Consider the following 12,552-nt stretch of genomic DNA (forward strand, 5'->3'; position numbering starts at 1 on the left):
CACCTCCCCATCTCAATGGCGGCTGTAGGGCACTGCTGGGATGTTGTGCGTCACATCTGGTACAATGTCCGTTTCCATGGTTCCCTCGCGCCCCCCCCCCCCCTTTTTTTTTTATTCACTTGCTGCAGATTATTCCTACTTTTCCAGCAAGTAGGTAATCTGGTGCAAAAGAAAAAAGGGGGCACCCTGGATCCATGCCATTGTGCCAGATATGTTGTATAACATCCCAATAGTTCACTACCGCCCCCATAGACTTATTGTTTTCCACCCTTTTTTCCCTCCTGATTCTGGACCCTTTTCTGTCATGTGTCTGCAGATAGCTGCAATCTTTCTTCAAATAATAAGTACACCCTGCCAGACATGGAGAGACGATGGATTACATGATTCACGTTGACATTTACTAATCCGTGTGATGACCTGAGAATACACTCCATACACCGCCATGGGGCGAATAAATATTCTCAGTGTGACTTGTCTCCCACCAGTAACAGAGACTGTTTTCTGCTCCGTGGCAAAATACTGCGCAGAACTGTTGTACTCTGCACCATGTTCTTAGGGGAAGTGTGTAACGGTTGCACTGCTCCCCCTTCCTGCAGATCACAAGGTTCAGTGTGCAGCAGCGCGGTCAGTAGGAGCTGCCGGGATCATGTCCTTGTTGCTGCTGGGTCTCCGCTCTGTGGCGGCGACCGGGCTCCGCTGTCCTCCGGTGCGGGGGAAAAAACGCTGGTTGTGGCCGTATCTCAGATTTCTGGAGAAGAAGGCGGAGCTGGAGGGTCCTCCACAGCCGGTGCCAAGGTGACTGACTCCGCACTGCAGATGCATCCTTGCACTGCACCTGTCCTGTGATCTGCTCCTGTCCTGTGATCTGCTGTCAGTCACTGATCTGCTCCTGTCCTGTGATCTGCTGTCAGTCACTGATCTGCTCCTGTCCTGTGATCTGCTGTCAGGCACTGATCTGCTGTCAGGCACTGATCTGCTCCTGTCCTGTGATCTGCTGTCAGGCACTGATCTGCTCCTGTCCTGTGATCTGCTGTCAGGCACTGATCTGCTCCTGTCCTGTGATCTGCTGTCAGTCACTGATCTGCACCTGTCCTGTGATCTGCTGTCAGGCACTGATCTGCACCTGTCCTGTGATCTGCTGTCAGGCACTGATCTGCTCCTGTCCCGTGATCTGCTGTCAGGCACTGATCTGCCCCTGTCCTGTGATCTACTGCCTGTCACTGATCTGCTCCTGTCCTGTGATCTACTGTCTGTCCCTGATCTGCACCTGTCCTGTGATCTACTGTCTGTCACTGTTCTGCACCTGTCCTGTGATCTACTGTCTGTCACTGATCTGCACCTGTCCTGTGATCTACTGTCTGTCACTGATCTGCACCTGTCCTGTGATCTACTGTCTGTCACTGATCTGCACCTGTCCTGTGATCTACTGTCTGTCACTGATCTGCTCCTATCCTGTGATCTGCTCCTGTCCTGTGATCTGCTCCTGTCCTATGATCTGCTCCTGTCCTGTGATCTGCTCCTGTCTTGTGATCTGCTGTCAGTCACTGATCTGCTCCTGTCCTTTGATCTGCTGTCAGTCACTGATCTGCACCTGTCCTGTGATCTGCTGTCAGTCACTGATCTGCACCTGTCCTTTGATCTGATGTCAGTCACTGATCTGCACCTGTCCTGTGATCTACTGTCTGTCACTGATCTGCACCTGTCCTGTGATCTGCTGTCAGTCACTGATCTGCACCTGTCCTTTGATCTGCTGTCAGTCACTGATCTGCACCTGTCCTTTGATCTGCTGTCAGTCACTGATCTGCACCTGTCCTTTGATCTGCTGTCAGTCACTGATCTGCACCTGTCCTTTGATCTGCTGTCAGTCACTGATCTGCACCTGTCCTTTGATCTGCTGTCTGTCACTGATCTGCACCTGTCCTGTGATCTACTGTCTGTCACTGATCTGCACCTGTCCTGTGATCTACTGTCTCACTGATCTGCACCTGTCCTGTGATCTACTGTCTGTCACTGATCTGCACCTGTCCTGTGATCTACTGTCTGTCACTGATCTGCACCTGTCCTGTGATCTACTGTCTGTCACTGATCTGCACCTGTCCTGTGATCTACTGTCTGTCACTGATCTGCACCTGTCCTGTGATCTACTGTCTGTCACTGATCTGCACCTGTCCTGTGATCTACTGTCTGTCACTCATCTGCACCTGTCCTGTGATCTACTGTCTGTCACTGATTTGCACCTGTCCTGTGATCTACTGTCTGTCACTCATCTGCACCTGTCCTGTGATCTACTGTCTGTCACTGATTTGCACCTGTCCTGTGACCGCCTGTCAGTCACTGATTTGCACCTATCCCGTGATCTGCTGTCAGTCACTGATCTGCACCTGTCCCGTGATCTGCTGTCAGTCACTGATCTGCACCTGTCCTGTTGTAACTGACACTATATTGTTTCGCCACTTTTATAGTAATTTATATGTTAGCAGAACTCCCCTGGTAAGGCCACGTTCACACGTTCAGTATTTGGTCAGTATTTTACATCAGTATTTGTAAGCCAAAACCAGGAGTGGGTGATAAATACAGAAGTGGTGACGTGTTTCTATTATACTTTTCCTCTGATTGTTCCTCTCCTGGTTTTAACTTTAAAATACTGAGGTAAAATACTGACCAAATACTGATAGTGTGAATGTGGCCTAATGGTCACTCCTCTCTCGTGTTAAATATTGTATTTAGTTGTATTTGATCCCTGGAAAGTTGGCTGACAGTCAGTAGTCATCGCACATCCTATCATAGTTGTCACTTTGCTTACCCAGACTGCTAAAGGCCACATGTGCTATAATATGGATTTGTGACAGATTTCACAATACAAACTGCCTACATAATTAAATGGATGTCTAGGACCTGATGAGGCTGGTGTACTTACGTAAAAATCCCTATAAGAATTGATATATAATCCTTGGTGAAAGTTTCTTTGCCTAATGTTAAAATGAGCATTTTATGAGTCCAACTCTAGCTAGACCAAGAAAAAAAATGATCGTTTTACTTAGGATCGAAGTGTCATTCTGACATAGAGTGCAAATAACTTCTCCAGCCTCATCAAATCGAAGAGATGTATACAATTTATATTGTGAAATTTGGTGACTTAGTCATATGAAAAAGTTTGGGCACCCCTATTAATCTTAAGCTTAATGTTCTATAAAAATTGGTGTTTTTGCAACAGCTATTTCAGTTTGATATATGTAATAACTGTTGGACACAGTAATGTTTCTGCCTTGAAATGAGGTTCATTGTACTAACAGAAAATGTGCAATCTGCATTCAAACAAAATTTGACAGGTGCATAAGTATGGGCACCTCACCAGAAAAGTGACATTAATAGTTAGTAGATCCTCCTTTTGCAAAAATAACAGCCTCTAGTCGCTTCCTGTAGCTTTTAATGATTTCCTGGATCCTGGATGAAGGTATTTTTGACCATTCCACTTTACAAAACAATTCCAGTTCAGTTAAGTTTGATGGTCGCCGAGCATGGACAGCCCTCTTCATATGATCCCACAGATGTTCAATGATATTCAGGTCTGGGGACTGGGATGGCCATTCCAGAACATTGTAGTTGTTCCTCTGCATGAATGCCTGAGTAGATTTGGAGCGGTGTTTTGGATCATTGTCTTGCTGAAAGATCCATCCCCTGCGTAACTTCAACTTTGTCACTGATTCTTGAACATTATTGTCAAGAATCTGCTGATACTGAGTGGAATCCATGCATCCCTCAACTTTAGCAAGATTCCCAGTGCCAGCATTGACCACACAGCCCCAAAGCATGATGGAACCTCCACCAAATTTTACTGTGGGTAGCAAGTGTTTTTCTTGGAATGCTGTGTTTTTTTGCCACCATGCATAACGCCTTTTTGTATGACCAAATAACTCAATCTTGATTTCATCAGTCCACAGGACCTTCTTCCAAAAAGAAATTGGCTTCTCCAAATGTGCTTTTGCATACCTCAGCCAACTCTGTTTGTGGCGTGCTTGCAGAAATGGCTTCTTTCGCATCACTCTCCCATACAGCTTCTCCTTGTGCAAAGTGCCTTGTATAGTTGACCGATGCACAGTGACACCATCTGCAGCAAGTTGATGCTGCAGCTCTCTGGAGGTGGTCTGAGGATTGTCCTTGACTGATCTCACCATTCTTCTTCTCTGCCTTTCTGATGTTTTTCTTGGCCTGCCACTTCTGGCCTTAACAAGACCTGTCCCTGTGTTCTTCCATTTCCTTACTATGTTCCTCACAGTGGAAACTGACAGGTTAAATCTCTGCGACAGCTTTTTGTATGCTTCCCCTGAACAACTATGTTGAATAATCTTTGTTTTCAGATCATTTGACAGTTGTTTTGAGGAGCCCATGATGCCACTCTTCAGAGGAGATTCAAACAGGAGAACAACTTGCAAGTGGCCACTTTAAGTAGCTTTTCTCATGATTGCATACACCTGGCTATAAAGTTCAAAGCTCCATGAGGTTACAAAACCAAAAAAAGTGCTTTAGTAAGTCAGTAAAAAGTAGGTAGGAGTATTTAAAACAAGAAAATGGTAAGGGTGCCCATACTTATGCACCTTTCAAATTTTGTTTGAATGCAGATTGCACATTTTCTGTTAGTACAATAAACCTCATTTCAAGGCAGAAACATTACTGTGTCCAACAGTTATTACATATATCAAACTGAAATAGCTGTTGCAAAAACACCAATTTTTATAAAACATTAAGCTTAAGATTAATAGGGGTGCCCAAACTTTTTCATATGACTGTACGTGCTCTAAATTGGTTGCCTAACCTGTACCGTTCTCGGCATCTCTGTAATAACCTATGAACCCCCTGATGACTGTTATCACAAGAGCTTTTACACCGTCCCGTTAATGCATCGGTTCGATGACTTCTTTACTTGTAGAGCCAGTCGTATTCTTTATTGCCTTCTGTATTTGGGTAAATATAATGTTTTGAGAAACTTTTGTTATCTTTTTAATTGGGGGGAACCCAAAGTTTCACCACATTTGGGGTTCATTATCCGGTATATGTCATGCAGTATAAATGACTTGTCAACTTTATTAGGCGGGTTAGTACAAGTTATGGCTGGGCCTAGTTTTTCTTAAAAATGGAACACAAAAAACATTTGAAACATTTGGCTTTGTGCCACCATATTCCAGGACCTGTAATTCAAGGTCGATGCGCTGTAGTTTTCATTGGTTCTATATTGAGGAAGTTTTGACCACTTTTTATTTATTTATTTTTACTTATTTCATGTTTTTGAAAGGCAGCATTAACAAAAAAAAAAACAGCAATTTCTTTTTTTTGCCCATTATGAGGGTGCCCTGAAATCACATTAAATCGGCTCCAGTGAGGTGACATAAAGAGCCTGCACCCAAAAGATAAAAGGTCAGGAGCTGAGTTATCTCCGATCATGGTCGTTGCAGTATATGGATGTCATTGATGGCAGAATCCTTCTCAGCAGGGCTGTGGAGTCGGGGAAATTGAGCAGTCTGTTTGAGTTGGAGGTTTGGCTTACCGACTCCACAGCCCTGCATATCAGGAGCCTCTCTTTGTGGATGGATGCACACAACCGTTTTCGCTCCATCTGAGAAAAACAATTTGAATATTCTGATCAGAGTTTGATCCGAGTGACATCAGTTTTCTGGAGAAAAAAATAAAAAGTTTCTCCATTCTGTCAGTCTGTGAAAATTGAACCTCACTCCGATGTCATCCGAGTGCAGTCCGATGTTTTTCACGAACCCATAGACTTGCATTGCCAATTTTGATGTGACGCTCGGATCAAAATCAGACAAGTCTCTGATTTTTTGTTTCCTCCCACTGATCAGCCCTAGGAAAAAAATCCCCATGGAATAATATCATGAGCATGAGTGCTACAGTGGCATGTAAAAGTTTGGGCACCTCTGGTCTGAATATTGCATGACATTGTATCTGTGACGACCATAGATCATTCGTCTGATATAGTTGGTCGTGTGCACGGCCCAGAGCCAGACTTATTAACTTGTTAAGAGCGGCTTCCCCTCGGGTGGCCGGGCCCATATGTACGCCGTGGCTGAGTAGCTGGGGATTTCTGAAGCCGTTTGCTCAGACGTCTGCAGGAGAAGCTTATGGACGGCGCTTGTGCAGAGCCGGAGGGGACAGTGTGTGACACAGATGCAAATAAGTCACGTTCTGCACTCGGCATAACACAGCATATCAGTTTTTCTTACAGAGAGGCAGATATCCTATTGTTTAAGGTCACTATTTATATTTACTGGGCTTTCAATCATTGCGAGTTATTCTCTATCCGTAGGATAGGAAACAAGTTGCTGATTGTGGGGACCCCCGACAATCCAGAGAACTGGGCTCTGGAACCCCAAGAACCCCGGCTTAATAGAGAAAAGATGCGCACGCCCGACTTCAGCTCCATTCACTATCAATGGGACTGTCAGAAATAGCTGAGCGCTTTTTCAGCTTTCTCCAGCAGGCCCATAGAAAATTCTTACAACTTTCCCACTGGCCACTAGGCTTAATATCAGACTCCTGCTTCCTGTTTGTGGACATTAGCAGCACCAGACCCTATTCATTGGATAAAAAGCATTACCTGAGCATGCTCTGATCCGGGCAGGGGGAAGAGGGAGCTGTGACATCACCTTTCATGGATGGTAGATCCTGTAATGTCAGCTGTGTATAGAGGTGTTACCTGTCATTGTAATCCTGTTTGTGATGATAATGTGAGTCTAGTATTGCGCCTAGTGGCCAGTGTGAGCATTGCAAGATTTCTGATTTTTTTTTTTTAAAAGTACATATTGAAGGAGAAAAACACTTTTTTTTTTCTTTTTTTAAAAGAAAAATACAATTTACCTATACTTTATGTAAATGAGTATTTTCTGATGACACATTCCCTTTAGGTTGTACTTTTACAGGAGACCATGACTGGTCAGAGATGAATGTCTCCACTACAACTACAGATGACTTAGCTCTGACGTCATTTTGTCTCCCTCTCCAGGTCACAGCAGCCAAACTTTGATTACCACGCGGAGATAATCGCGTTCTCCAAGCGTCTCCATGAGACCTTCTCCATTCAGCTCCTCAAGACGGCATTTGTGAGTCCTTCCTATCTGGTGCAGGAGGAGAGCAGACGGAGAGAGCTTGGTTTGGACAATGAAACTGCCGCATTAAATCTACAAGACAACCAGACTCTGGCAGAAGGGGGTGCAGACTTTACTGCGTCCTTTCTCACCGGTGCTTTACAGCAGGCCTTTCCCAGTCTGCCCAGAGCTGGCCTGGAGGCCATAGTTGACTATCTCACTAGCCAGGAGGTTATGTGTCACGTGGCCCAAAATCTGTCTGTAGAAGATCTGGCGCTGAGCTCGGAGTGCCCCCTGTCTCCTGACACTTTACAGAAAACCTTCTCAGCCGTGATCGGAGCTCTGCTGGAAAGTTCAGGCCCTGACACCACGGGCCGCTTCCTCCAGGTAAATCTCTTGTCCTTGTGATGTTCAGTCCGGTCTGGGCTTCTGAATTCATTATAACAAAGTTCCCCCATCTTCCAGGATTTCTTAATCACTCAGATGATCGGGAAGGATTTATTTGATATCTGGCCTGTGATGGACCCAATGGCGTTACTTGTTGAGCAATTATCCCAAAGAAATATTCCTCTCCCCGAGCCCAGGATCACAAGACAGTCTGGAGCCACTACTGTGCTACCTGTATACTTTGTTGGACTTTACTGGTAAGCACTATGGGCCCGATTACATTACAGCTTTTACTCCAGAATTCTGGCGTAAAAAGCTTTGATAAGTCGCAAGTTTGGGTGCAACACAATATTTTGGGGGCACTGATATTTTGCGGCTTTTGGCAGTCTCAAGCCATTTTTGCACAATTGCGAAAAAGTGGGCATAGCTGGACCAGGATGGGCGTGGTAAGCACTGCTCATCTGATTCAGGACTACAACCTTATGCCGCAAATCCTATTCCAGTCACTGACTGTAGTAAGCTTAGTGGAGAGGCGCACACTGCTTGTCAGACACTCCTGATTCATTAGGAGGCATCTGTTTGACTCCAGAACACCCCTCTTCAGCACCAGCATTGTTCCCGCCGGTCTTGATGAGTTGTGGTTAGTTTGTTCTCTGTTCTTCTTAAAATCGTTTCCACTTCATAAAGTGATGCTAAATCTTAAGGCTTGCCCATCACTTTATAATCGGTGGGGTTCCAACATCTGGGATCCAAACTAATTAGGATACAGTGCTTATGTAACCCTTTCTAGCTTTCCTCCTCATAGCCTGGAGACCAGGAGCTCTGTGGAGAGGAATAGGCGGACCCCCTGATCATAAAGTGATGGAATCTTCTATCGATATGCCATTAGATGGAAAAAAACATTTTGATTTTAGATAAAATATACAAGCCTTATTGATGGGAAATCCGTGCCCCATTTGGACATGTGTGTAAAAAAACAAAAAAGAAAATCATAATAAAGAAAACACTGGCTCCAACCTCCATTATAGCCGCCATTACAAAAAAAAAACAGTTTTGCTGTTATTGAGAAGAGTCTTTCACGTTGGAGTTCAGATTACATCATGATGAAGGTGAGAGACTTGGTGAAGACCCCATTAGGAAACGAACGTGATCTTCTCAAATTAATTTTGTGTTCCTTCTACCTAAGATCCTAAAATGCTTGTGTACAACTTAGGAGGAAATATAATCAAAATTTCTTGTGAAGATTATTATAGACTTTATTATTCCTTAAAAGGCACTGAAAAAAATCAAAATCACTTTGCGAATAGTCTTCCTTAGCAATGTTCCAGCATTTTGTGCCCCCAGCTCATCTGAAGAGCTATGTGTCTTCATGGTCCCAGGCTACAAACACTGGATAGTCTGATCGTGTCGTTATACTCTTCTGCCTGTCCTTGGGTTGTTGCTAAAATACATTTAGTAGGACTTTTTTTTTATTTTAGACCATTTGCAATGTTACTTCCGCAAACCCTGAAGACCGGTTTTCATATACAGAATATGATAGCGAATATTGGAAATCTCACGCCCTTATTTATCTAACATTTGGATGGTGCAATTACTAAGCTGTTGTGAAAACAAAGGCCCCAAAAAGCAGCGCGTGTCGTAATATACCGTATTTTGTGGATTATAAGATGTATCGGACCATAAGAGACACCCCAAGTGGAAAATAGAAAAAAAAGTGTTTTTTAACAAAATGTTGGTGCGTCTTGTAGTCCTTTTTAACGGTAACTTACCTGGGGGAACGGCTGCGGTGGCGTGGGGTCCCAGGAGGCGAGGTCGCTGGTTCAGGAGGCCGGCAGTGTCAGGAGTGGGGCGAGGCTGTGGGACCAAGGTTCTCAGAAGATGCCAGTGAGTGGAATTCCCTGCAGTGGACTTCAGGAAAATGGCTGCTGAGATCTCAATCTGCGCATGTGCCGCCTCCAACGGCCATTTTCCCAAAGCCCACTGCAGGGAAATCTATGGGAAAAGGGACTTCGCTCACCGGCACCGACATCTTCTTAGAGCCCAGGGCCCTCAGCCTTGCCCCGCTCCCGCCACCGCCGGCCTCCTGACACAGCAACCCTGTGACCCTGCTCCACCACTGCTGCCTTCCTCCAGTGCTACCTTTTGGATTATAAATCGCACCCCCATTTTCCTCCCAAATTTGGAGGAAAAAAATGCGTTTTATAATCCGAAAAATACGGTACATTATGTGTATGACACTAAAACTGCATTTTCTTGTTTCCATCAGTGATAAGAAGCTGATTGCGGAAGGTCCGGGTGAGACGGTCATTGCTGCAGAGGAGGAGGTGGCCCGCGTGGCCCTGAGAAAGATGTTTGGATTTGCAGAAAACCGGCGTCCTTGGGATTATCCCCCACACAGAGAGGACATCCGTGATAAGAAGGCCGCACATACATCATAGCTCTGCAGTGTATATACGCACTGCGTGAACGGACTTTACACATGACTGTTATATTAGAGATATAAAGGAGCTAACATTTCCAGAAGTATCTTGCACTCCCCCCAAATATACAGACAGTGGGACCCTGCACCGTGGGGACTACGCTGACATCTCCGCAGGATGATTGCTGACTTTTTGTATTCATAATATCAGAAAAAAATTAATAAACCATTAATTATATCTGCATCTTGTTAGAATATAATATACATTGAACATTAATTTTAATTCTATGATCAGAATTAATCTGCCTTATTATGTTTTTGTTGAGTGTAACCATTAGTGTAGCAGGAAATGTGATATTACATGGTGGTCATTCAGATTGGAACCGGCCTGAAAGCATTTAGTAGTAATTTCTAAAGCTGGTCATACACACACCCACAAAGATTGAGTATTCATATGGAGACAAGGAGAATATGCTGCTGTCAGACACCCGAGGTAGTGGTGACATTGCAGCCGAAACAAAGGATTGGGCATATTTAGTGACAGCATGTCTACTCACTCCCTCAACATCTGCAGTCAGGGTATAATCAGGAGGCCATTGCATCATTGTAGAGATTGGGGATAATAACGAACCCTCGCAGAGACAGTCCAGTTTTTGTCTTCTTTTGGGAACTGCTTTGTTTTGGATATTTCCTGTTGCTTAGGTTGATAAAACTTTGATGAAGTCATGTGCAGATCACATGCATTTTAAGTGCGTTTCTGTTGTGCACTAAAAATGCATATTCGTTTCTAGCAGCTGATTATCCTCACCTCATTCAAGTCTATGGGAAAATCCTCAAATAATATGCATCGTTTCCACAAAAGAGTGTGACAATTTGAGGCATATGGGAAATCTGCTTTTCCATTGGAGGAGGCTGATAGACTGGTCACACTATGAGGACTCTATGTATTTAAGAGAGGCCACAATGAATAACAAAGATGACAAGAGAATACGCTACATAATAAGGGACAGTGCAATACAGAAGGAGATGATCCCATGTAATAATGGGACAGCGCTATACATAATAGGAGAGTACACTGTAATAGGGGATGGTACTGTACATAACTCGAGAGGACGCTACATAAAAAGATATGGCTCTGTATATCACCAAAGAGGAAACTATGTAATCAGTGATGGTGCTATACATAGCAAGAAAGAACACTGTGCACTAAGGGACAACACAATACATAACAAGAAAGTACACTATGTACTAAGGGATGATGCTATACATTACAAGAAAGTACGCTATTTACTAAGGGACGGCACTATACATAACAAGAAAGTTCACTATTTACTAAGGGACAAAGGTGTACACTAAATACTAAGGGACAACGCTAACCATAACAAAAGTGTACACTAAATACTAAGGGACAAAGGTATACATAACAAGAGCACATTAAATACTAAGGGATAACGCTATACGTAACCGTAGAGGTACTGCTTCAATTATGATGCTAATATACTTTATCAAAAGAAAAGGAGATTAAAAAAAATCTGCCATGGTAGGTTCTAAAATGAAACTGAGACAATTTAGGCTGGATTTAATCCATAAGCTATTAATATCAGACTAAAATAGCGAAGGAGGAAACAGAGAAACGTATTGCTAGGGAAAGTAGATCAAATCCCAAACTGTTCTTTACGTATATAAATAGTAAAAGGATTAAATCGGATAATATTGGACCGATAAAAAGTGAGGAAGGCAAAATCATAGAGAAAGATGAGGATAAAGCTAATCTATTAAATAATTTTTTTTCGACAACTTTCACAAAGGAAATAGAACTAACAGGCGAAATGAGAAGTGACAAACTTAATCCTCCACTAAATATGACTAATCTAACCCAAGCTGGGGTACAGAAACGCCTCAGTAACATTAAAATAAACAAATCACCAGGACCTGATGGCATACACCCACGGGTACTAAGGGAACTAAGTAAACTGATAGACAGACCGTTATCTTATATTTAAGGACTCTGTTGAGACTGGGTCTGTACCACTTGATTGGCGACAGGCAAATGTAGTGCCAATATTCAAAAAGGGAGCGAAAAGTGACGCCGGAAACTATCGGCCGGTGAGTCTGACGTCCGTTGTGGGCAAAATTTTTGAAAGCTTCATTAAAGAGGCAATTACGGAGCATCTTGATGCTAATAATCTTTTAATCCCGAACCAACATGGATTCATGAGGAATCGCTCCTGCCAAACAAACCTGATTGACTTCTACGAGGAGGTTAGCTCTCGAGTAGATCAGGGGGAACCAGTGGATGTCGTGTATCTCGACTTCTCAAAAGCGTTCGATAGCGTGCCACATAATAGGTTGGTATACAAAATGAGAATGATGGGGCTGGGGGAAAATGTCTGCAAGTGGGTAGCTAACTGGCTAAAGGATAGAAGGCAGAGGGTGGTTATAAATGGAATATACACAGATTAGGTAAGCGTCACTAGTGGGGTACCACAGGGGTCTGTACTAGGCCCAATGTTATTTAATATCTTTATTAACGACATAGTCAACGGGATAAATAGTAAAATATCAATATTTGCAGATGACACAAAGTTATGTAAAACAATTAATACAAAAGAGGACAGTGCAGACCTACAGAGGGATTTGGATAAGCTGGGT

The 12,552-nt window shown here is 43.6% G+C and overlaps 1 protein-coding gene across 1 annotated transcript; it reads left to right on the plus strand.

Moving 5' to 3' along the window:
* Positions 1 to 547: 547 nt before the first annotated feature.
* On the plus strand, positions 548 to 10,142 carry MRPL44 (mitochondrial ribosomal protein L44). The gene is made up of 4 exons (XM_073674418.1): positions 548 to 795; positions 7,013 to 7,481; positions 7,560 to 7,738; positions 9,748 to 10,142. The coding sequence occupies exons 1-4, from the start codon at positions 647 to 649 to the stop codon at positions 9,917 to 9,919; spliced, it is 969 nt and encodes a 322-aa protein (XP_073530519.1). The 5' UTR covers positions 548 to 646; the 3' UTR covers positions 9,920 to 10,142.
* Positions 10,143 to 12,552: the final 2,410 nt, after the last annotated feature.

This window comes from Phyllobates terribilis, unplaced genomic scaffold, assembly GCF_046119375.1.
Source record: "Phyllobates terribilis strain yellow unplaced genomic scaffold, ASM4611937v1 Scaffold_3__8_contigs__length_932513732, whole genome shotgun sequence".
Taxonomy (NCBI): domain Eukaryota; kingdom Metazoa; phylum Chordata; class Amphibia; order Anura; family Dendrobatidae; genus Phyllobates; species Phyllobates terribilis.